The sequence below is a fragment of the Chiloscyllium plagiosum genome, chromosome 8 (genome assembly GCF_004010195.1).
Source record: "Chiloscyllium plagiosum isolate BGI_BamShark_2017 chromosome 8, ASM401019v2, whole genome shotgun sequence".
In the NCBI taxonomy this organism is placed as follows: Eukaryota; Metazoa; Chordata; class Chondrichthyes; order Orectolobiformes; family Hemiscylliidae; genus Chiloscyllium; species Chiloscyllium plagiosum.
In genome coordinates, this window is record NC_057717.1 from 102,191,428 (window position 1) to 102,217,929 (window position 26,502).

Below are 26,502 nucleotides of genomic sequence, written 5' to 3' on the forward strand. Positions count from 1 at the left end.
ATTCTCTTCTCTTGTAGCCCGACGGGAAAGAAATTGATTTGCCGTTGCGAAGTTATGAGTTGGATCCTCAAGGTTTGATTCTTTTCTCACTGTGAACCTCCTTGTAAAAAATTGGTCTTCAAAATGCCATCAGTGTTCTTGCTGAAAATGGAGACCTCATGCTGAAATGCTCTGTTTCTCTTGGTCAGTAAACTGACACTGGTTAGCTGACATGTTGCCATGCAGACAATAATGGGAAATATTAGCTTGCCAAACCTTTGGGTTAGTCAAAAGTTATGGGAAACTTGTACAGGTTCTTTTATTTGTGTGGAATAACTCCCTGCCTTTAAATGTATATTAGTAAATGTGAGCCAAATTACAAACTCAACTGAATATTTCAAATTGGTTTTCAATTAATTGACTGTTACAATTGTGAATTCACAGCTAAACCGTAGGCCGTCTTGTTTTGACTTTACAACTGCAGGGCCTGTTTGAGTATGGCCTGTACTCTGCCTTGGCAACCAGCTAAACAAACACGTTGCTGGGTTTGATGAACCAATTGTGTAGGCCTTAAGCCGACATGTTGAGCAGCTCATCAGGTTCGAAATTCATGCATGACATTGTTCAGTTGTCTGACAGACAGAACACCTTTTGGTGTCTGCTTCCTACTAGCGCACAGCATCATTTGCCTCACTGCTGTATACATCAGCAACTCGAAACAGTTTGCTTAATCTGCTCAAATTGTTGAGTTACTTGGCCTTTCCAAGGAATCTGAGGGAGGTTTGGCCCATTTACGAGTTTCCATGATGTACAGAATATGATGACTTGGTCAGTACAGTCACTGACCTGCTGAATGGATTTGGTGCGCTGGCACTATGTCGGGTATATAGGCTGTACACTTCAATATGTGCCAGTTACATTTGCTGGAAGTGATGTACACACACACTCGGGTATGCATTCGCTGCAAACACAATTTTACACCTTTAGTGAATTGTCAATGAGCTAGGCATGGTGGCTTCAGTAGGTAGCACTGCTATCTCTCAGCATTAGGGACCCAGGTTCAATCCTGTCCTCAGGCAACTATCTGTGTGGAGATTTCACATTCTCCCCATGTCTGTATGGGTTTCCTCCTGGTGCTCTGGTTTCCTCCCACAGTCCAAAGATGTCCAGGTAAGGACGGATTGGCCATGCTAAATTACCCCATAGTGTGCAAGGATGTCCAGGTTAGGTGGATTAGCCATGGGAAATGCGGGTTTATAGGATAGGGGGGTAGGTCTGGTGGGATACTGTTTGGAGAGTCAGTCTGTTGACTTTCTATGATGCTTGGGAGGCCTAGGGTTGCCCATTGCTTTGTCCATGTTAATACCTGGCTCAGACAGTGTTGGCATATGAACCAATCAGCACTGTTTTCCCCTTTTGCATAAGTTGTTGTGATGGTTTGAAATTTGGCATGCTTGTGTTTATCCTGATCAGTGCAAAAACACACCTAGATTAGAGTGGTGCTGGAAAAGCACAACAGGTCGGACTCTGGTTTCCAGCATCTGCAGCCCTTGTTTTTACCTTGCAAAAACACATCTGTCTTTCAACAAGTTCAGTAATGCCAAATAAAACGTTTGCAATGGCAGTGATCTCTTGCACAAACCTGAAGTGAACACGCCTAAATATTTAATAGAATATTATAACCAGAAGTTGAATAAAGGCTTGAAATAGATGATTTATTTGGAAGAAATGTATTGTTATTATTGGTTGGGAAGCATTGTTCCGGGAGAATAACTTAATGGCCTGAAGGTGGATAAATCACCTGCACCAGATGGACTATACCCCAGAGTTCTAAGGGAAATAGCTGAAGAGATAGTGAAGGTGTTGGTGGTGATCTTTCAAGAATTGCTAGAACCAGGAAGAGTCCCAGAGAACTGGAAAATCGCTAGCGTGACACCCCTGTTTAAAAAGGGAGTAAGGCAAAAGAAGAAAATTACAGACTGATTAGCCCAGCTTCAGTCATGGATAAGATTCTGGAATCCAATGTGAACTTTGAGATTTCTGAATACTTGGAAGTGTATGGTAAAATAAGGCAAAGTCAGTATGGTTTAATCAAGGGTAGGTCATACATGACAAATCTGCTATAATTCTTTGATGAAGTAACGCGTGAGTTAGACCAAGGAGAGCCAATGGATGGACTTCAAGAAGGCCTTTGACAAGCTGCCGCAAGGACGCTACTGAGTAAGATAAGGGCCCATGGTGTTAGAGGCAAGGTGCTAGTCTGGATAGCAGCTTGGCTGTCTGGCAGAAAGCAGAGAGTGGGGAGAAAAGGGTCCTTCTCAGTATGGCAGCCAGTGACAAGTGGTGTTCTGCAAGGCTCAGTGTTGGGACCACAACTTTTCACTTCATACATTAACAATCTAGATGAAGGAACTGAGGAGTTCTAGTCCAGGATTCTCTCAAGGTAAACTTGCAGGTTGAGTCAGTAGTTAGGAAGGCAAAAGCAATGATGGCATTTATTTTGAGAGGGCTTGCATATAAAAAAGCAGGGATGTACTTCTGAGGATCAATAAGGCCCTGGTCAGACCACATTTGGAGTATCATGCATAGTTTTGAGCCCCATATCTCATGAAGGATGTACTGGCCCTGGAGTGTGTTCAGAGGAGGTTCATGAGAATGATCCCAGGAATGAAAGGCTTAACATATGAGGAACGTTTTGAGGACTCTGGGTTTATACTTGATGGGGTTTAGAAGGATGAGGGGGGATCTAATTGAAACACATGGAATACTGAATGGTCTGAACAGAGTGGATGTTGTGAAAATGTTTCCATTGGTAGGAGAGACTAGGACCTGAGGTCGTAGCCTTAGAGTTAAATGGAGACCTTTTTGAACGAAGATAAGGACAAACCTCTTCAGAAGGTGGTGAATCTATGGACCTTATAGTCAGAGAAGTTTGTGGAGGCCAGGTCATTGAGTACATTTAAGACTGAGAAAGATAGATTCTTATGTATCAAGGGGATCAAGGGTTACAGGGAGAAAGTGGGAGAAGGGGGTTGAGAAACTTATCAGCCCTGATTGAATGGTGGAGCAGACTCGATGGGCTGAATGGCCTAATTTCTGCTCCAATGTCTTATGTCTTATAGAATAAAGGCATCTGGCGCCTGTATTTGGGTGTGTTCTGTACCTGATCCTGAGATTAGTAAATGAGAAAATACTTTGCTTATGAACAATGACAGCTTGCCTCTTTACTTCAAGTAACTTTCATAATAATTGAAAAATGGGTGTTCTGAACATGAGTTGGATTAATTGTGTCGAAATGTGCACTCAAATTGAGTCATAAAAAGTATAAAATAAGGGAAAATTTACAAATCAAAGTTTTGTGGCTTTAAAAGAAAAATTAATTAGTCGAACAGAAATAGGGCATTCAGCTCAATTGGTCTGTATTAGTACTTACGATCCACATGACCTGTTCCAACCATCTTCATCTCACTCAATCAATATGACCCTCTTCTAGCTTTTGTTATCCAGCTAAGCACATTGCCTCAAGCTTGCCTTGAGACAATGAGCTTCATATTGTCACCTTTTCCTGGCGACACAAATTTCTTCTAAATTTGTTCCTTGATTTACTGGAGATTCTCTTATTTTTATGGTCCCTGGTTTTGGTCTCCCCTCCCCCAATGGGAACACCTTTATTATGCTTTCCCATTGGCCTGCTCTCAGCTTTCTGCTTTCTACAGAGGAGAGTTCTGGCCTGTTCAATCTTCTCCAGTTGACAGAACTCCTTGGTTCTGGTATTATCCTTACACACCTGTTCTTTTTGCATCTTCTATATCTTTTCCTTTGTAACATGAAGACCAGAGCGAGTTTTGAAAAGACTTGTAGGTCAGGTTGAGGTTCTTGATGTAGGTTTGCTCGCTGAGCTGGAAGGCTCGTTTCCAGACGTTTCGTCACCTTACTAGGTAACATCTTCAGTGGGCCTCCGGGCGAAGCACTGTTCATGAGTCCTGCTTTCTATTTATGTTTGGGTTTCTTTGGATTGGTGATATCATTTCCTGTGATGATGTCATTTCCAGTTCTTTTTCTCAAGGGGTGGTAGATGGGGTCTAACTCGATGTGTTTGTTAATAGAGTTCTGGTTGGAATGCCATGCTTCTAGGAATTCTCGTGCGTGTCTCTGTTTGGCTTGTCCGACGATGGATGTGTTGTCCCAGTCGAAGTGGTGTCCTTCCTAATCTGTATGTAAGGATACTAGTGAAGAGGGTCATGTCTTTTGGTGACTAGTTGATGTTCATGTATCCTGGTGGCTAGTTTTCTGCCTGTTTGTCCAATGTAGTGTTACAGTTCTTGCACAGTATTTTGTAAATGACATTAGTTTTGCTTCTTGTCTGTATAGGGTCTTTCAAGTTCATTAGCTGCTGTTTTAATGTGTTGGTAGGTTTGTGGGCTACCATGATGCCAAGGGGTCTGAGTAGTCTGGCAGACAACACATCCATCCCAGGACAAGCCAAACAAAGACACGCACAAGAATTCCTAGAAGTGTGGCATTGCAACCGGAACTCTATCAACAAACACATTGAGTTAGATCTCATCTACCACCCCCGAGAAAAAGAACAAGAAAAACATCACCACAGGAAATGACATCACCAACCCAAAGAAACCCAAACATATAAATGGAAAGCAGGACTCATGAACAGTGCTTCACCCGGAAGCCCACTGAAGATATTACCTAGTAGGGTGACGAAACGTCTGGAAATTAACCTTCCCATGAGCAAACCTACATCCATGAAGACCAGAATTTTGCACAATACTCTAGTAATGATCCAACTAACACTCAAGAGATGTTTAGAGTGACATTTTGGTCTCTCAATTCTATCACTTGAACAAAATGCAACCAAAACAAGGCCAACCTTTTAAAGTCACTAGTCATTTCACATACTTGAACATGAATTTCTCAGTCTGAAGACTCAAGTCAAATAAAGCTTCAGTTGGTCTGCATTTATCTATGTAGTGTCACAAAGCTAGTCGTTTTTCTCAAAGTTACTATTTTCAGAGAGGTCATAAAACAGCCCAGGCTCCGAAACGGCTGAGTTGGTGCAGAGATGGTTTACTTGAGCCCTTTTTGTTTACCCCTAAACAGATGATTTTTCAGGCCAAAGGCTTTCATGCTTTAGAAATAACTTCTGTAATGAAAGGGGAGCGGCCAGTCTTGGCAGCTGAGGGTTTTTGGTTCAGTTACAGGAGGGGATGTGTGAAACAAGGTGCTGGACTTCTCTCTCTCCTTACGAACAGTAAGCTTGTGCCATCTTTTACTGATTGTGTTAAGGGACATATGTGTTTTGGAACAGCATCATTAATTCAGATTTGGATTGGATAAGTTATTGGGTATTCTATTTTCTGTTCTTTGTTTCATTCCATAATATTGTAAATAAACTTTGTTTGTTTAAAATTTGGCAGTCGACCCAGCTAATTTACTCTGGGAACATCCATTATACACCGAGCTAAATAAATAGCAAAGTTACAATCTGGGCGATCTGCTTAAAGAGGTTTTGAGAGGTGTGGCATAGTCCATAACAATAGAAAATTCCATTTCCATTCATGAAACCTTGGAAGGAACAAGACTGAAATATCTAATAAATTACAGGAGTGAATCTAGTAAACAAAAATGTGACATAAACCCAAATAAATAGCTGTTAAGAAAATCAAAGAATTGGTGAAAGGATTTGTTTTATTTAATTAAATATATTCTTTCTTCGCTTCAGGTGGAGAACAAAATCTTGAGGTTGATATCAAGTCTCCAAGTGACATTCTTCTAAAAACAGAGCTTAACACATTCATCAGTGTCCAAGGTACATTGTAATGGATAAAGGATTGCTTCTACACAAAATCTCATGTTGTTTTCTTATAGAGGCTGAAGGGGCAAGCACATCTTCAGTGTCAGAAGCCGAAAGAAAAATGTTCCAGAATCTGTTGCTTTAATTATGCCTGCTTACCTCTGAAGTCTTGCAGAAACAGGAAATACAATCTTGAGACGCTCTTTCAAACATTCTTTCAGAAGCGAATGGGTTTCACACTGAACTGATGTCACAGTTTCTCGATTCAGAAACTGGAGAGACCAGCTGGGCAACTTGTTCATAGCAAGCTTTCCTTCAACTCTGCTTGCTCTTAGTGGGTCTCCCTCTAACATGGCCTTTTCTCAGTAGGCTTTCATCCAACTGAACCAGATAAAACAAGAATCACACCAATCTAGATACTGTGTTTAAAAAAAAAACAGCCCCAGCAGGGTCTACAGCAAAGCAACCAGTCATATGCTTTCTCAGAAGTCTTTTAAAATAAAAATCCGCCAATTACCACAGTGAGCATTCAGTGACGTGTTTTAAAGAAACCATTCCAGGCATGTCCCCAAAATTTGTAATTTGTGTTTTTTCAAACTTTTTTTTCAAAACTTAAGTTATTTTAGCAATATTAAATGTAAAAGATCTTATAAATAAATGTTAATATATGAACAAAAACTTGAGGACAGAAATTTGAAGGATTATGAGTAAAGTGTGGAAAATGGGGATAAGTAGATATTTCCACCAAATAGGTGTATAAAAGCATAAGAATTAAAGGCAGGAGTAAGCTGTCAGCCCCTTGAGCATGCTCTGCCATACAACCACTCTTCACGACCACTTTCCTGCCCTTTCCCAACAAGGCCATAAGAGATTGGAGCAGAATTAGGCCATTCAGCCCATCCAGCCTGCTCCACCACTCCATTGTGGCTAATGTTTCTCAAGCCCATTCTTCTGCTTTCTCCCCCTAATCCCCGATCCGCTTACTAATCAAGAACCGGTCCAGTGGTCTCTATTTTAAACACACTCAATGACTTGGCCTCCACAGCCACATGAGTTTCACATACTAACCACCCTCTGCATGAAGAAATTCCTCCTCATCTTTGTGTTAAAGGGTTGTCCCTTCACTCTTCGGCTCTGTCCTTGGGTCCTAGTCACACAGAGTCTCACCCACTCCTGATATAACAAAGGCATTCATCCCTGGGACCATTCTTGTCAACTTCCTCTGGACCCCCTCCAAGGGCAGCACATCTTCCCTTCGATATGAGGCCCAAACCTTCTCACAATATTCCAAATAGTGTCTGACCACAGTCTCACACAGCCTCAGCAGTACGTCTTTAGTCTTGTATTCCAGCCCTCTTGAATGGAGTTCTGACATTGCATTTGCCTTCCTAACTGGAGAAGATGTGACTGGATGAGGTGTGAATGGCAGGACAATGAACAGCTGCCATCCGGAAGAAAAACAGGGCAGAAAAAACATGACAGAAACATGTAAAGAAAAGGAACTAATATGGGGGTAGAAATTATAGACTCCAATCCTTGATCTAATTGTTGAACATGGATGCATACAATGTACCTAGTCAAAAGATGAAGCAATTTAATTTCCCTTTTTAAGCGACAATATCTGATGCTTTGGTGCTACCATCCCTTTCATCTTATTTTAAAAAAAAGTTTATAACTTTTTTCAGTTCGGATCAATAACCTGAAACATGAACTCTAGAGTCTGCGTCATTTCGCTTTTGTACTTCATAACGTATTTTTGTTAACGAAACAGGAGACATTTTAGCCCAAACAATTGAAAATTCCATTGATGGAGCCAAGCTGAGGCATCTAATTAGTGTTCCTGGTGGCTGTGGAGAGCAGAACATGAAAAATTTAACCCCAGGAGTGCTGGTCACCAAATTTCTGGACAAAACGATGCAATGGGATAGAGTGGGAATTGACAAACGAGGGACTTCATTGAATTACATTAGACAAGGTACATTTCACTCTTTTTGGACTCGTGTTGATAGATTTATTGCTGTCACATGCACAGGTCGTTCTGCTATAATGTGCATTTCATTGATGCAAAATTGTCATAACATGATTGAACAATTAGGGGCACCGTTTCTAAAGTGTGTATTGGCTATAACATGATTCCGGCCCCATTAGTATGACTTGATTTTCTTATAACATGGGGTTGCATGAGAATGGAACCACTGCATTATATCAGAACTGACTGTACTGAGATTTAGTGAAAAGTGTTGGTTTTCGTGCTATGTAGGTAGATTGTACCATACAAAGTGCATCAGGGGAACAGAACAGGGTGCAGAATGCAGTTTTACAGTGTCAGCCACAGAGAAGGTTCAGAGAGAGAGATCAGAATTAACATTTCAAAGGTTTGTTTAAATGTCGCATAACAGCGCTGAAGATGCTGTTCTTTATACGTGTATTCAAGACTTCATATCTTCTGCCCAACACGAGGGTGGAGGAGAGTAAAACTGGAATGGGAGGGGTCTTTGATTATGTTGGTTGCTTTTCCAAGGCAGCGGGAAGTGTAGATGGAGTCAGTGGGTGGGAGGTTGGTTTGTGTGATGGACAGGGCTGTGTTCACAACTCTCGGTAGTTTCTTGCGGTCTTGGGAAGCAGTTGCCAAACCACACTGTGATGCATCAGATTGGATGATTTCTATGGTGCATCTATACAAATTGATTGGAGTCCTTGTGCACATGCCATATTTCCTTAGCCTCCTGAAGAAGGACATACGTTGTTGTACTTTCTTGACCATTGCGACAACATGGGTGGACCAGGACAGATTGTTGGTAATCGTAGCTCCCAGGAACCTGACAGTCTGGACCATCTCCACCTCAGCACCATTGATACAGACAGGGGCGTGCCCTCCATTCTGCTTCCTGAAGTCAATGACCCAGCTCCTTTGTTTTGGTGCCATTAATGGAGAGATTGTTGCATTTACACCACGCTGCTAAACTCTCAATCCCTTTCCAGTATTCCGTCATTTTTTGAGATCTGAGCTACAATGGTGGTACAGTCAGCAAACTTGTAAGTGGAGTTGGGGCAGAATCTGCCCACACAGAATATGCGTGTATAAGCAGTACAGTAGGGGCCTGAGTACACAGCCTTGCGGGACACTGGTGTTGAGGATTACCATGGAGGAGGTATTGTCACCTATCCTTACTGATTGTGGTCTATGCTTCAGGAAGTTGTGGATCCAGTTACAGAGGTCGGAGCTGAGACCTAGGTCTCGAAGTTTAGAGATGAGTTGGTTTGGAATTATGGTGCTAATGTTTGTTAAGTTAACGAATGTCATGTTTTAGAAAATGAATTTTATATGTTGTTGCACATGGAGACCGTCAGTAATGATATATTATAATGGCAATAATGTCTCATAAGCTAAGTTCTATCAGGCTAGAATGTTAATGCAATCTATTGGTAATGAAGTGGCAATGGCAGAGGTCTTGTAGGTATACAGACATGTAAGTAATGTGGAGTAGGCAGGCAGTAATTGTTGCCTGGTGAAAAAGTGATAGGTCACAAAGTTTGGCAAAATAAATCTCAATGAGTGGTCTAGACAGTGGGCTACAAAAATGGGGCACTGGAAATTGTTGCTTGTAAGAAGACATTGACAATGTCTAGTGTACTCTCTTGGAGACAGTGATGGGGGACCGACAGTGTTGATCTGGGAGAGGGAGAGCTGAAGGAAGTTTAAGAGGTGCTCTGGACAGGAGCAGGTTTGTGTACTGATCAGAGCTGGAGGACAAATAACCTGAATGGGTCACATAAATGTGACACTGTTGGATAAAAGCAAATTACTGCGGATACTAGAATCTAAGGGTCAGTTAGACTTGAAACGTCAGCTCTTTTCTCTCCTTACAGATGCTGCCAGACCTGCTGAGATTTTCCAGCATTTTCTCTTTTGGTGACAGAATAACAGGATCTAAGAGGAGCAGAGGAAAAAACAAATAGATGATATGGACTTTATCAAGGAATGCTAGACAAGCATTTTTAAAAATTCCTTCATAGGATATTGAATTGAATTGAATTGAATTGAATTTATTGTCACGTGTACCGAGGTACAGTGAAAAGCCTTACCTTGCGAGCAATACAGGCAGGTCACAGAGTTAAGTAACATAGATAAGTAAATAATAGGGAAACAGTGGCAAAAACAAAATCACAGGTATCGATGAATCTTAAGAGTTTGTGAGTCCATTCAGTATTCTAACAACATTAGGGTAGAAACTGTTTCGAAACCGGCTGGTGCGTGTGTTCAGGCTTCTGTACCTTCTCCCCAATGGTAGAGGTTGTAGAAAAACATTGCCAAGGTGGGATGGATCTTTGAGGATGCTGGCGGCCTTTCCTTGACAGCGGGGCCTGGTAGATGGATTCTATAGATCGGAAGTTGGCCTTTGTGATTGTCCGGGCCGAGTTCACCACTCTCAGATATGGGCGTCGTTGGCTAGGCCAGCTCTTATTACCCATACCAGTGTCAACCACATTGTTGTGGGTCTGGAGTCACGAGTAGGTCAGACCAGATAAGGACGACAGTTTCCTGCTCCGTAGTGAACCAGATGGGCTTTTCCCTGACAATCAACAATGGCTTCGTCGTCATCATTAGACTCTTATTTCCAGTTATTTGTTGAATTCAAATTCCCCCATCTGCCGTGGTAGGACTTGAACCCAGGTCCCCAGAATGTTACCACAGTTTCTGCATTAATAGTCTAACGATAATGCCAATAGGTCACACCCTCCCCTTTGCACATGTGAACGGAAGTAGAATTCAGTTTACAATGTCACAGTAGAGGGGAAAGTTAAAAATCACATAACGCCAGGTCATAGTCCAACAGGTTTGTTTGGAAGTACTAGCTTTTGGAGCGCTGCTCCTTCTTCAGGTAGCTAGTGGAGCAGATACATAGGACATCATAGTGGAGGAGACAATGTCCGAATTATAATCTGATAAAAGGAATGAAAGAATATACAAGTCAAGAAAGATTAGTATGCAAATCAAGAAAAGAGCATGCAAGGGGAGATGATGGCATAATGGTATTATTGCTGGACTATTTATCCAGCAACCCAGGTAATATCTGAATCCTGCCACATCAGATGGTGGCATTTGAATCCAATAAAAATCTAGAGTTAAAAGTCAAATGATAATCCTGAAACTACTAGGAAAAACCATCCAGCTCACCAATATGTCGAAAAAAATCGCTGTTTTCCCCCAGCTTCTTATCTGTTTCATTTTGTATCTCCAGAGTTAGTTAACTTTTGATTTTCATTTAATTTTTTCCCCACTCAGGTTATACTCAGCAACTCGCATATCGCAAAGCTGATGGTTCCTATGCAGCATTTCTGACTCAGCCATCTAGCACATGGTATGTTACAATGAAATAAAATGTTGCCTTTCTCTCTCTCTGGTCATCTTGTCTCTCCATATCTCATAGAATCTCGCTTCCATCAAATGTCTTGGGATGTTTCACCATGTTACAGGTGCTAAACAAATAAAGTTTTGCATTTCTGATTTTGTCTTCTGACCAAATAATTCTGGTGTCAAAACTTTCATGATGCGTCACTAGATTGCATGAAATGCATTTGTCAACTAAAGACAACAACAAAAAAATGAATCAAGCTATATGGATACACAAGGCAGTTTAAAACAATCCGAGCATAAACATCAAAGCAGTTTCAACCTGGTTTCCAATATCGTCCATCACAAACATTCAATCCCAGTGAAACTATATGCCTTTCTGAACTCTTCAGATAACTCCTCCCAGTCTCTTATCCTTGAACTGCAGAAGTCAATTTTTAACAATTCAGAGGGTCTAAACTCTGTCCATTCTAACAGCTTGAAAGCTTCTACACAAACTCTTCTGAGTTGGAAACTTCTCATTAAAGAAAGCACTCTACTAAGGATAGTTGTTCCCCACTGAAATGAAGTTTGTTCTCCTTCTAATAGATAACAATTCTCTTCTGAACTCAGTAGCTACAGTGTGTACTATCTACAAGATGTACTGTAGGAATTCACCTTAGACAGCACCTTCTAAACCCATAACCACTTCCACCTTGAAGGACAAAGGCAGCAGATATATGGGAACACCACCACCTTCAAGTTCACCTTCTAGGCACTCACCATCTTGACTTGGAAATGTATCGCTGTTCCTTCAATGTTGCTGGGTCAAAATCCTGGAATTCCCTCCCTAACAGCTTTGTGGGTCAACCCACAGCAGGTAGACTCCAGCAGTTCAAGAAGACAGCTCACCCCCACTGTCTCAGGGAGGCAACTAGAGACAGGTAGTAAATGCTAGGCCCAGCCAGCGATGCCCACATCCCACAAAATGAATACATTTTTAAAAATCTTAATTCTATTGCTCTGAGTCAAATCAAAACTAATTGCCTTAATGTGTTTACTCTTTCTGTCATAGACTCAATAGTATAAATATTTTATCCATTAACATTATAGGGACAGCTGGGTTATGATACACAATGATACCAACAGCCCCATCCAGCCTGAAGTTAACATAAGGACTCTACTCCCCAATGTCTGCCCTCACATGAGGCATGGTAGCCCCCAGGTTAAACTATCACCAGTTTTTTTATTCACTCATGGGATGTCAGTGTCTCTTGGCAGCATTTGTTGCCCATCACTAATTGTCCCAGAGGGCAGTTAAGAGTCAACCATGTTGCTGTGGGTCTGGAGTCACGTGTAGGCCAGACCAGATAAGGATGACAGTTTCCTTCCCTAAAGGACATTAGTGAACCAGATGGGATATTCCAATAATTGTCTCATGGTTATCATTAGACCCTTAATTCCATATATTTTAAGGCATTTGAATTCTGCCATCTGCCAGGTCCCCCAGGTTATTAGCTGAATTTCTGGACTAATACCTAATGATAATACCACTAGGTAATTGCCTTTCAGTTGTCTCTCTTTCTTGTGAGACAGCAGGACTATGATGACCTTACCTCTTACCTTTTTCGATATTTGGACAGGAAACTGAAAGGTTGAATTTGGGCCAAAAAATATTATTTCTGTTGACCTCCAGATTAGGTGGAAAAAGTATTTATTTGGATTTCAACACTGAAAGAGTGGCCTTTTCAGTTTTCAGTGGGAAAAGCTTCTTTCAATTACTTTGCTCCAAAAAATGTTTCATAGTGAGTTTCTCTTGCATTTCCTTCCTTTGCAGGCTGACTGCATATGTGCTGAAAGTGTTTGCGATGTCGAACAATTTGATCACAATTGATGCAAGACATGTTTGTGAGGCTGCTAAGTGGCTGATATACAATAAACAGCTCCTCGACGGTCACTTCAAAGAAGATGCTCCTGTTTTGTATTTAAAAACCATGACTGTATGTTACATGTTTCTTTTTCATTCTTCATTATTCTAGCTGGCTGGATTAAGAAAATCATAGAATGAATAGGTGTAATCATAGAATGAGACCATTCAGCCTCTCACACCAGTGCCAGTTCATAGAACCCCTACAGTGTGGAAACAGGCCCTTCAGCCCTACAAGACCACACCAACCCCCCCGAACAGTAACCTACCCAGACCCCTACTCGATATTTACCCCTGACCCTACACATCCCTGACCACTACGGGCAATTTACCATAGCCAATTCACCTGACCTGCACATCTTTGGATCGTGGGAGGAAACCGGAGCACCCGGAGGAAACTCACGCAGGCACAGCAAGAATGTGCAAACTCCACACAGACAGGCACCCGAGGCTGGAATCGAACCCGGGTCCCTGGCACTGTGTGGCAGCAGTGCTAACCACTGAGCCACCGTGCCATCCTCTTTGAAAGATTTATCCAGTTACTCTCTACTCTTTGTTTTTACCCCAAATTTCTCCCCTTCACTGAATCCCCTAATTCTCTTCTGATATTTCCTGTTAAACCTGCTCCCTTCAATCCACCAGGTAGTGCATTCCAGATCAAAGTGACTCACTATATTTAATAATGAAAATCCTCTTTGACTTGCCTCTTGTCTGAACAACTTTAAACTGGGTCCTCTGTTTAATGATGCTCATGGCACTGGAAACACTTTATTCATTTTTAACCTACCCATACTCTGAAAGATTTTGAACACCTTCATCAAAACTTCCTTTAACTGCCCCTTTCATCCTTTTCCATCTAAGGACTGCCTTATCCCACCATAACTTGTACATCCTGCTTTCACCCTCCACCACTGACGAACATGCTTTTAACCATTGTCCCACTGGTCTTCTGGACGTGGTACCTAAATCTTTCTGCTTTCATTCCTACTCCCTCTCCAAAATCTGTCATCACATTCTTTGTTCACCAAATCATAGACTCATACAGTACAGAAGAGGCTCTACCATCGAATGGAGTCCATTTAGACCGGGCTCCACTGTAAATCTTGCGAAAAAATTCTTGGGCTATTTGGTAAATTTATAACGTTCAACCTCTTTATGCTTTGTTCAAAAATCCAACAAGAGAAGTAAGTGTCAAGGTATAATGTTCTTGGTAAGAACTTTGGTTCTAAAATGTTTGTCGTGTAAAATTCACATTTTTGTTGGATTTACACAGTTGTTCTTAAAAATAACCCCAAAGAACTACAGGTGCTGGAAATCAGAAACAAAAACAGAAATTGCTGCAGAAACTTAGCAGGCCTGGCAGCATCTGTGGAGAGAGAAAGCTAAAAGACCTTTTAGCTCTCTTAACTTTTAACAGAACTTTTAAAGCAGGGTCACTGGACCTGAAATGTTAAATTAGATGTTCTAAATAGCCCATGTTGCTCCCTCAGATGGATTTGAGGCTTTACCTTTTAATTTATGATCTTAATTGTCAGACATTTCTGTGTCAGTTTTTTTTTGGACTTTTAAATCAAATCTTGGCTGAGCAATCCATTTAACTGCTTACACATTAGGACTAATTCTAATGTGAGGAAGTGTCTGAATGAGATGTTTTATGTCTTGTGTGTTTGTTTTCTTTAGGGGGAACTTGGTGGATCTGAAAATGATGCTTCCTTAACTGCGTTTGTGCTCATTGCAATGTTTGAGGCTGATATTATTTGTTCACCTTTTGTCGAGGTAAAGGAGCCTCCTCTGTTCATGTAAGATAAGATGCAAGTCTACAAGGCAATATTACTGAATTTATCTTCAATTTCCTACTATCGCTACTGAAAATTTAATTGTTTCTTAAGTCCACTGCAGTCAACCATAGAACATAGAACATAGAAAAGTATAGCACAGAACAGGCCCTTTGGCCCACGATGTTGTGCTGAGACTTAATCCTAATGTAAAATATAGTAACTTAACCTGCGCACCCCTCAACTCACTGCTATCCATGTGCATGTCCAGCAGTCGCTTAAATGTCCCCAGTGACTTTGCTTCCACCACCTCAACTGGCGATGCATTCCATGCATTCACAGCTCTCTGCGTAAAGAACCCACCTCTGAGGTCTCCTTTAAACCTTCCTCCTAATATCTTCAAACTAGGACTTCTCGTACCAGTCAATCCTGCCCTGGGGAAATTGGTAATGTCACCTAAGTGGCAATTATTCAGCACATAAACTTTGGAAGTAATTACTAGCTACTCAACTCGAGGAACTATTGCTAAACTTGACCCTGCCTACTGAGATCTGAGTGAACAGGGCACATGTCTGAATGCCCATGCTGAGACACTACCACTTTGCCTATTCAACGCTTGATGAGTAAAAATCTTTCAGCCTGAAGGATGCAGGGAAAAGTGAAACTGATGACGGACGCTAAAGATCAAAAGAGAGATTGGAGCCCTGGGGAAGAGTGGTGCGGAGCTGTATAAGGAGGATGGGCAATAGAATAAGGGAGGTAAATCAGTAACAGAAGGGATTGGGAGCAGTAGGCTGGAGGTGAGGAAGGGTGTGCAGAGGGAGAAGTGGAATTGATGGCTGGGGTTAAATGGAAGGGTATGGGTGAGACTGAAAGTTAGGTCATTGAGAGCGATAAAGGTGGGTGAGAAGAACAGCACTCCACATTCATTCAATGTTGGTTTTGTAAAGCTGTTCCTGCATTATGAAGAATGATACTGTAGGATTTGGTGATTCCGAGATGTTGAGCATAGTTGATTTCTATAGTTCTTATAAACAGCTGTTTTATAGCCTGCCTCACTTGCTGTCTTTATGTGAGTATAAAGGCATCACTATTAGATTATTTTCTCGTACAGTATTGCATAAAGTGCTATGACTCTCTAAATTCCATCTACAAATTCTTCACTCTTCCTTAGTGTCCATTCTATGCGTCTATGTAGTAGATCTTCCTACAATACTTTTTAATTGTGATGGACTCCATATAAATAAAAAAAAAACTTATGGGGAAACTTATTATTTTCAACTTTTCATATCTTATTCAAAGTCCAACAAGATCCTGAGAAATAACCAGGTTAGAACTGATTTTGCGTTTTAATTAATATTGCCAACATGAAGATTTTCTCAATACACCAGTTGGTAACAATTGATGAAATTTCATTGGAAAGTTTTCTGATTTAATTTTGATTTGTTAATTTCAGAATTATAAAGACAGTATCACAAAAGCAGCAGAATACCTGAAAAACCGCATTGATAATCTGAAGAGGGCATATTCTGTGGCAATAACAGCCTATGCACTCTCATTATTGAAAATCAACAAACTGAACACCCTGATGAAATTTGCTTCAGGAGGTAAGTCTGATTAGTAGCAGTGTACACATTTTTCCCATAGTTCCGAATCTTTGTATTGACATTTTGTTTAGCTGTGTAAATTTGGGGAATCTTTCAGTAAATGAAAGTTAATGTAAGCTGAGGATGAAGAAAGGCAAGCTACAATCCTGAAACCTGAACTCAAGTTCTGAAATCACTGCACTGATGAAGTAGTGACCGTTGTCTCTTTAACTGATCAGTAATTGAAGGTTCAGGAGTGAAGTTGGTTTATTTAGTATTGTGAAAGTGGCTCATGACAAAGCAGCAGCCTGGTTTTCGCCATGCCTCAGTTTGTATTCCACTGTGTCAGAGTTGACTGGGTGATAACCGTATTTGGCAATACATCTGATAGTTAGTTTCAGTCCATTCTGTTTCATGTCTGTGAAATATTGTTTTCTGGGTCACCAACACTAGAACATCCATGCTACAGCTCCCAGTATCAGTTGGGCTCAGATTGGGAGGCAGATACAGAGAGGCTTGAGCAGAAAATAGTACTAGTAAGTCTTTTTAGACATTTACCATGATGTCAGTAGATGGTAACTTCAGTTCCAGCACTGTTATTGGTTTAGGAAGCCTAGTATGTTCTGACTAATGAGATGGAGGAAGAGGAGGAGATTGAATCTGCCCTTTGGCTGTGTTAATGATTGTAAATATAATATTTCTTCATTTGTGTCTCTAACCAGAAGCTTCATAAGCAGAGAGAAAAGCAAAATAATTGTCCCTTACTGTAGATTGTTTTGAAACTTAGCAGGAATCCTGAATGTGTTGCTGGAACATTTCAGTGGCGAAACACTTTCTGTTGCTTTTTGTGTTGGCTGAAGAAAAAACAAAATCAACAAAATTTCATTTTAAAGTGAATACCTACTGTTCGTTGTCCAATGAATTATTTATGCCTAATTTTTCGAAGCTCCAAAACAGGAGGCTGTTGATTTTGTGTCTACTGCTCTCTTTGCCACTTGTTCAGAAGGGATGAGGAATTCCCCAGGAGTGCCTTGCCCCTGGAATTCTAATCCCAGTCTCCTTGGGAATGCACTTGAAAGGAGGTAAGGTACCTGTCTGCCTGAACAAGATAAAACATTCGCTCCAAGGAAGTTTGTTTTTGGAAGAGAACCATACACCAGTTTATCACCAGGAGAAAGTAAGGATTGCAGGTGCTGCAGATCAGATGAAAGTATTCTGATGAAGGGCTTATGCCCAAAACGTCGACTCTCCTCCTCTTCAGATGCTGCCTGACCTGATGTGCTTTTCCAGCACCATACTCTTGACCAGTTTATTACCAGCCAAGGACTTAAGAAATGTTTGAACTTAAAGTTTAATTTCTTTATTTTCTCTTCAAACCCAAGAAGGTCTGCAATGTGTAACTTTCAACCTTTTTTTCATATGTTTTATGCTATCCCATAATTACTGCAACATTAACTTTTAACTGTCCCTTCTTTCTACATTGTACTTAAGATTCTGTACTTACATACTTGTACCTAAGATGATGCTATGTGTGGTACTTTTGAACTTGAGTACACATGACAATAAAATCAAATTTGAAATGATTGACACACTTACTTTGAATGATCACCATTTTAAATTCTTTCTCTATACCTTTTAGACCAATCATACTGGACTGATACCGGTGAAGACAACTCTTTCTACACAGTTGAGACTACAGGATATTCCCTTCTCACTCTTGTGCACTTGAAGGAATTTGACAAAGCCGGCAAATTAGTGAAATGGTTGTCTCAAAGGAGCAAGTTTGAAGGTGGCTACAGAAGCACACAGGTGGCAACATTTGTCAAAAACTCTTTGGAAAATTAGCAATGTTTAGCAGGAATCTTGGAGAGTGAGATGTTAAACCTGTCTGTTGTGTTGCTATCAAACAAGAAATCACCAAAGGCTTCTAAAGAAGAAGGCTTTTTATAGATGTTCAGCCCATCTTTCAGGCAGCTAAGGGAGTTCATTGGGCAATGTTTTCAAGAAATGTTTTCAAACCATTGTAGTGTATAAGAGCCACAAGATCTGATAAACCTGAGAAAAATCATGTTTTTGTGTTTGTTTTTTGGATGTTGTTTGTGGAGCAGGGTTAACCAGAACACCCAGAGAATCCCAAAGTGTGGTAAAGAAGGACAATTGCACAATGCTGTGAAAGAGTGCGTGGGCTTCCCCTCACTATAACGATGTGTTCTTGATCTAGAATGTTTACAAGCATCAGGCTCACTTTAATAATTCTGTCAGGATATTTGGGAGGCTCACCTGGAGAAAGCATGGTCATCACCTGACTGCAATGGAGCCAGGAACCTGTTGCAATGAACGCCCAGCTAATGTTTTCTCAGATAGTCATGAAAGGAAAGAGTCATAGAGGTGTACAGCATGGAAACAGACCCTTCCGTTCAACTTGTCCAAAATATCCCAACCTAATCTAGTCCCACCTGCCAGCACTTGCCCATATCCCTCCAAACCCTTCCTATTCATATACCCATCCAGAAACCTTTTAAATGTTGTCATTGTACCAGCCTCCACCACTTCCTCTGGCAGCTCATTCCATACACGTACCACCCTCTGTGTGAAAAAGTTGCCCTTTAGGTCCCTTTTAAATCTTTCCCCTCTCACCCTAAACCTATGCCCTCTACTTTTGGACTCCCTTACCCCAGGGAAAAAGACCATGTCTATTCACTCTATCCATGCCCTCATGATTTTATAAACTTCTATAAGGTTACCCCTCCAGGGAAAATACCCCTAGCCTATTCAGCCTCACCCTCAAACCCTCCAACGTTGGCAATATTCTTGTAAACCTTTTCTGAACCCTTTCAAGTTTCACAACATCCTTCCTAAAGCACGGAGACCAGAATTGAATGCAGTATTCCAAAAGTGGCCTAACTAATGAAATATTGGCCCACTTAATCATTTACTCTTGACACACTCCACCTGCTTCTGCAATGTTGTCAGACTGTTAAACCTTGTATCTATGGTTACTGAGGTCAAGTGACAGCAACTAGACTGGATAGCGTACTTCCACCACTTTCAAAATGTTCGAGAACCTCTGACCAGATTTCTGCACACCCAAAATGTTGATGGGAATTGCAAAGTTGAAATGAGATTTAGCAGTGATTCCACTGATCAGTACCATCTCTCTTACTGAATTTCAATGGAAATCTTTCACCTAGTCTTTCAAACACAATGAAACGAGCTAGTTTTATTTATTCCAGAAGGGATGGATTCCTTATAATGCAGCCACCTCTTACAGTGCTGCACTGATCAGTCTAATTCAGTACTTAGTCAGCCTACACATTAAAAAAAATGCATCTACCTGAGTCAAGCTGACACAGTTTTCAGTAACCAATTGATACATACAGTTATTTCATAAATGTAAAGAATTATTACCTCTTAACTTGACAATACAATCCAGTTTTATTTGTCAGCATTTCACTTCCCCAGTAGGTATACACTGTAGCTTGTAAGAAAGGGCACTCACCCACAAGTTTCCCTCCAACCAGAGGCGAAAATGATTGAAAGGTCAGAACGCATCAAAAGTGATCATTCATATGAAACAGCGTAAAATTATTATTCTATCACTTGCACAAGTTGCAGATTTGTGATCTAGCACCGACAAGATAAAGGGCAGGAGGTCCATTGGAATATCACACCTACGAGTTCCTTCCTTGTCACATGCCACCCTGATTTGAAATTACACTCAGCCCAGAATTCCCACTCCACAGTACTTTGGGTGTATATGCACTACATGGACTGCAGTTGTTTATGAAGGCAGCTCACCACTAATTTCCAAGGGGCATCTGGGTTTTCTGTGTCTGAAGGGTTTAATGATTAACTTGTACGTTTTCCTGTAGCCATTATGACTTTTAACAGAAAGAACACTGACAAAGATAGTCCCAAAGAGCTAATGGGAATGTGTTTGCATTGAAAGCTTTATGACTAAGCAATGTAAATAGTTATGCTTTTGGCTTCAGTTTAAAAATTGACTTTTTTTCCTTTTGGTTAAAGAAAATACCCATAACTTGAAGAAAAACATGTTTTTCATTATTCGGTTTGGCAGCTCTGTGGACCTGATTGAAGTCAGGTGTGCAAAGCAGTTACTCCTGAGGAAGGTAGTTAGTTAGAACTGTTAAGAAGTAGATTATCTCAGAGTAAAGGATTTAGTCAAAATTCCAGACCAGAGATATTTGGTTAAAATTCTGAAGGGATTATTTGGAGCTCAGAAAGTTTTAGACTCTAGGAAAAGGTTATTAGATTCTTAAGATTTGAGGTGAAGTTGGAATTAAAGTAAGTGCTATGGATATTTTCTAGAAGGGAATTTGATCTGGAAGTGAAGGGGTGTCTTTGGATTTAATGTCATTATAACTTTACTGTATTTTTCCAAAGTTTGAAACTTGCGTTTTATGTAATTATTTCACTTGATTTTCTTTTGTGCGATAAACGTCTGATCTGACTTGTAAAATATTAATGTCAGGTAGGGTCATAAGTTTTGCCATTTTTGAAGATTTCTCCTGGTACCTCTTGATTTTTCTCCAAGACTTGTAATTGAAGCTCAAAAAGAAATTGATTACTCAGTCTTATTGCTTTAACAAGACATTTTCAACTTTCACTAACTTAAATATATTTGACAATATTTTTCCCTCTTTTCACCATCCTCCTTCCAAACGAAGGTGACAATGGTTGTTTTACAAGCTCTGACTGATTACCAGGCAAATATCCCTCAAGAGAAGGAAATTGATTTGGATGTTGTCGTAAACATTCCTGGCCGGGCACTTCCTGTTCCATGGCATTTTAGCTCAGCAAATAGATATATCACCAAAACAGAAGAGGTTAGTTATTGCATAATGTTGAAAGTTTATTTTAACACAATTATGTTTGATCTACCCTAAATGGGCATTTGTGCTTACTGTTGTTTTGAGCATATACATTGGAATTTTTGCATTTGCACCTGTTTCTCAGTGTAATACTGCTGTCTCCAGTGTATTAACCCACTTTGCATTATGTTGCGGTGAGTTGGCTGTGGAGAATTGGGTCATTCATTCCTCCTGGTCTGCGCCTGCATTTATGTTTCACAGCATCTTCATTCATCCGACTTCATGAACATGCACTGCAGACATGTTTCCAGGAGCTATGTTGCTTAAATCCCGTTTTGCTCAGCCGACAATTTCAGTGTCGGCTATCTCAGGAGTTGACAGTTTTGCATGGTGAGGTCACTGTAGTGGAGCGGAAATCTTCACAAAGCATCTCATATCTCCTGGAGCAGGTATTTGAACTTGTCTCTCAAGTTTGTTTGTCCAGGCTTCTAGATTCCTGCAACAGCACCTTCAAAAACCACATTCTGAAAATGCTGACTTGATCAAATAAAAATGGCAAAATGTGAGAAATATTCAGTAGATCCGGCAACACCTGTAGAATCAGAATCAAATACTATTTCACAGGGGTATAGGAACAGGAATAGGCCATTCAGCCTCTTGAGTCTGTTTCTGGTCTGTGACGTTTCCTCAACTTATGGTAATATGAACTGGAAAGTAGTGAGAAGGTGGAGTCTTTTTGCTGACAGTTTCGCAAGTGTTTCACCCCATTCACAATTCCTGGAACGTTTGAAGCTGCCCACAACAACATACACCCGTACCCTACAACCACAAAGCTGTGGGGAGGAAGTGAGCACTGCAGATGCTGGGCTCAGAGTTGAAAAGTGTGATGCTGGAAAAGCACAGCCGGTCAGGCAGCATCCGAGGAGCAGGACCTGTTCACCAGGAACCACAAGGCTGCAGCCAACAAACATTTCTGCCACAAATGTAAGGCAATGACCGTCTCTAACAAGAAAAATCTCAGTATACCCCTGTCGGTCCTCCATGAACTCACTATTATTCAGTTCCTATCATTGATACATGATGAGGCTAAAAGTGGACCAAACCTTACAACCAGACCAGAGAGATTAACATAATGTAGAGCAATGAACTATGGGTGCTGGAAACCTGAAACAGGAATTCCTGGAGAACCCCAACAAGCCTGGCAACGTCTGTGGAGAGAGAAAACAGAACTAACGTTTTGGACTCGCTGACCATTATTCAGAGCAGGTATGAGACTGCATTCCATCTTAACTGGTTCCCTTGCTGATTCCCCAAAATCTCTCCAGCATCCAAGAAACTCAAGTTGGATGCAGCACCTGTATACAGCTTTATGTGTGGAACCACGCATCACTCAAGCAAACTGAGCGTCTGAGAGAAAGCAGTTTGCTTGTTTGGCACTCAGACTTTAGATTGAACTCCTCAATCTTCACGGAACTGAGGTATATGAAGTAAATGTTGTGTTGCAGCAATTCACCATATTTGCCTGAACGGTAACGCTCACCCTAGTAAACAACCACCAGTGTGATGAATGAGAAGAGTTGGACCATCTTACTTTGCACTTAAATCCTGATGTAATGGTACCACGGTGAGACCACCATCACTTCAAAGATTACAGTAATGTAAAAGGAGGCTCCCTTTAATTCCCATGGCCATGTCTTCCTGAGAACAAAGATTGAAAACCAACAGAGAGCCTTTCCATTTTTTCTTGACATTCCCAGTTTTACTGACCATTAAAAAATGAAGCCATTCTCATTGACGAATCAAAGGAATGATTCATTCCTTTACAGTTTTTGTTGTGTTAAGTTGGCATGATATCTGGGTAAATGGCTAATCTGCATTCTCCACGTTTCAGATGAAGAACATTGGGAAGTTTACAGTGAAAGCGAAAGGAAAAGGTCAAGGAACGTTGAAGGTGAGTGTTGGTTCCAAACGCTGATTATTTGAGAGCTCTGTATTGCCAGCAGATTTTAGTTCATGTTGTAGTGATCCCTTCATGGCTGAGGATGGTATGTTAAATGGTATCCAAGTAGTCACTTGGTAGTACAGGACAGGAAGGGAAGGCTGTTTATAAATGATACAGTATTCTTGATTTCACAAATGGGGAATAGAGTACAACAGCAAGGAGATTATGCTGAAATTGTCGAAGATGCTGGTTCAATTTCAGCCGGAGTTTTGTACAGTTCTGAGTACCGTACTATAGGGAAGGGGGTGAGTGCATTGGAGAGAGTGTGGAAGAGGTTTGCAAGCAATGTTCCAGGAATGTTATGAGGAAAGGTTGGAGAAGTTGAGACTGGAGAGAAGGCTGAGAAGAGTTCTGTTGGAAGGTTTCAAAATCATGAGAAACCTGGGCAGATTGGATAGTGAGAAAGTGTTCCCACTTGTAAAAGGGTCGAGAACCCAGAATGGACAGCGAAAGATGCAAGTGTGAGGTGAGAGAAAAGCTATTTCAAACAGTGTTAAGGTTGGAACGCACTGCTTGGAAATAAAGTGGAGGCGTATTCAACTGAGGCACTGGTGAAACCATTGGCTGGTTATTTTAAGCAGAAGCAGTATGGGGAAAGAGCAGCAGCTTAGTACAAAGTTAAAATGCTCAGAGAGCGAGTGCAGAAATAATGGGTTCTCTCTGTGCCCCATCAACTCTGTGAAACGCCTCAAACAGGTCACCCAGTAACCTTCCCTTTTCAAGAATAGTACCTCCACTCAGCTCTGGGATAACTCTGGTGAATCGCTGTTGCATCTTCTCCCTACTGCCTTGAATCCATCTTAACTGCATTGAGACTAGAACACCTAAACTATTCTGCGTCGAACAGAAAATAATTGCATTGTACTATTAAAGCATCAATCGAAGATAAATTCAGGCCAAACTGGGCTGTGGTAGTGCAGAAAACCACCCGGGCTCCTTTGCAAAACAGGAACAAACTCCTTCAACAGAGAATTCCAGCTTTTGGAAGATTTCAGTTGAAAAAGATGCATTTGTTTCAGAAATGGTTGTTTTCTTTTTGTATCACACATGGTCGGGGTGACACGGTGGCTCAGTGGTTAGCACTGCATTCCAGCCTCGGGCAACTGTTTGCACATTCTCCCCTGTGTCTGTGTGGGTTTCCTCTGGGTGCTCCGGTTTCCTCCCACAGTCCAAAGATGTGCAGATCAGGTGAATTTGACCATGCTAAATTGCCCACAGTGTTAGGTGCATTAATTAGGGGTAAATGTAAGGGGATGGGTCTGGGTGGGTTACTCTTCGGAGGGTCAGTTTGGACTTGTTGGGCCGAATGGTCTGTTTCCATACTGGAAGGAATCTAATCTGAAAATGCTTCTACAGACCAAGTGAGCAGCTTTCTAATTTATTCTTGGGATGTGGGCAGCAGTTTGACTGGCAATTTGGATTGACCTTTCCAAGTTTCCCTTGAGATGATGTGAGATGTCACTCCAACCCTGTTAGTGATGAGCAAGCACAGAAAGGGTTTTGTCAGAAAAATAAGCCCTTTCGTGCAGCGAGTAATTAGGGTGCATTGCTTGGAAATGTAGTGGAGGCAGGTTCGATTCAATTAAGGCATTCCGGAAGGCATTGGATGATTAATTGGAGAGAGATGGTGCACAGGATTATGGGAGAAAGTGAGGACTGCAGACGCTGGAGATCAGAGTCGAGGGTGTGGTGCTGGTAAAGCACAGCAGGTCAGGCAGCATCTGCGGAGCAGGAGAATCGACGTTTCGGGCATAAGCCGTTCAACGGGAATGAAGGCTTGAATGATGCTCATTCCTGATGAAGGGCTCATACCCGAAACGTCGATTCTCCTGCTCCTTGGATGCTGCCTGACTGGCTGTGCTTTTCCAGCACCACACTCTCAGTGCAGGATTATGGGGAAATGCAGGAGATTGGTCCTAGATAATAGAACCAGTGCAGGCACGGTGACCTCCTTCCGTGCTGTAACAACTCTGTAATTTAATGTCCATGCGTTGCAGATTCCAGATTTTGAACCAGTGACAATTGAGGAATAGAAATAACATTCCAAATTAGGGTGACTTGGGAGGGATTGTGCAAATGATAGTGCCCCAGATCTTCCACTCAGAGTGAATTGCCATTGGTAGCAAAGTTTCCTGCCTGTTTTCAGCTAGGGATTCCAATCTTGCCTGAAGCAGATAAGGTGCAGTACAACCTATCCAGGGTGATGATGGACGGAAGGAGAGAGCAGTGCTCTCTTTTCACACCATGAGCTACTGCATTCAAATTATTAGAGGTGTCATGCTTTTTAAAGAATGATTGAGAGTTTGTCGATAGACTCGTTGGTATGCAAGTGAATGGGTGGCCAATGAGTGGTTAATGAGTGAATGAGGAGCGGGTGAGTGAGTGGGCAGGACTACGAGAGGGTGAGTGGAGTACGCAAATAGGTGTGGGGCATGTTAAAACCTTTACAGTAAAGGTACAAATGGCACTCATTTACAAAAGGGAGAGGGGAGGGAGTAGGGCTGTTGGACAGTCAGTTCAGGTTGGGGAATCAGGTCAGTGTTTGATTGGATTTCAGTTGGTTTGTGAGGGCGTGGTTACGGGAATTGATAGCGCTGTTCAATTCAGTTGCACTGGCTAATCCCTCTGACCTAAGTTCCAATCAGCTCAACATCTCCCTGCTTGATTTCCCACATGACTCCAGAGTCCACGTGACCTAGATCTCCAACCCTTAGCTCAGTGTTGGAGACATTCATGGAGGATTCTGGGTAGTACAAATCTGCCCATTACCCATTTGGATGACCCACGCATTTGGCTATGCGGGGATCCCACTGTATCCCGATATGCAACACAGATACTCTTGCTAATTCCTCTACCCTGGACATGAGAAGATTTGACTGATGTCATTATTTCGCATGTAATGCCTTCCTAAGTGACTACCATTTTTCTTTTGCTGTACAGGTTTTAACTCGTTACTATGCTCAATTATCGAAGGTAGCCAAAGAATGCAAGAACTTTGATTTACGCGTTACTGTGGAAGAGGTGCCTCAAAGTGAGTACAGGCTGTCCCGCGCTTGTTACTTCTTGCCGGGAACTTACCTGGCAATATCACAAGAAGAAACATTCTCGCGTCTCTTGTCCCCCAATCAAAAAATATGATGAGATACTTCTGTTTGCTCTGTAGCATTGGAATCCAACCTAAATGATGAGAGGTAGTTAATGAATTGGTAATATTCATGGTCATGTTATTGGATATGTAAACTTGAGGTCTGAATAAT

The 26,502-nt window shown here is 41.4% G+C and overlaps 1 protein-coding gene across 1 annotated transcript in view; it reads left to right on the top strand.

Annotated features, from left to right (window-relative positions):
- Window positions 1-26,502, top strand: part of LOC122552262 (complement C3-like) — a 125,670-nt gene that overhangs the window by 69,551 nt on the left and 29,617 nt on the right. Inside the window, exons 22-32 of the mRNA XM_043694949.1 lie at window positions 18-72; window positions 5,717-5,803; window positions 7,560-7,763; window positions 11,076-11,151; window positions 12,961-13,123; window positions 14,731-14,826; window positions 16,282-16,432; window positions 18,051-18,220; window positions 21,100-21,258; window positions 23,135-23,194; window positions 26,186-26,276. Of these exons, the coding sequence (XP_043550884.1) occupies window positions 18-72; window positions 5,717-5,803; window positions 7,560-7,763; window positions 11,076-11,151; window positions 12,961-13,123; window positions 14,731-14,826; window positions 16,282-16,432; window positions 18,051-18,220; window positions 21,100-21,258; window positions 23,135-23,194; window positions 26,186-26,276 (1,312 nt within the window). The remainder of the gene's footprint in view (window positions 1-17; window positions 73-5,716; window positions 5,804-7,559; window positions 7,764-11,075; window positions 11,152-12,960; window positions 13,124-14,730; window positions 14,827-16,281; window positions 16,433-18,050; window positions 18,221-21,099; window positions 21,259-23,134; window positions 23,195-26,185; window positions 26,277-26,502) is intronic.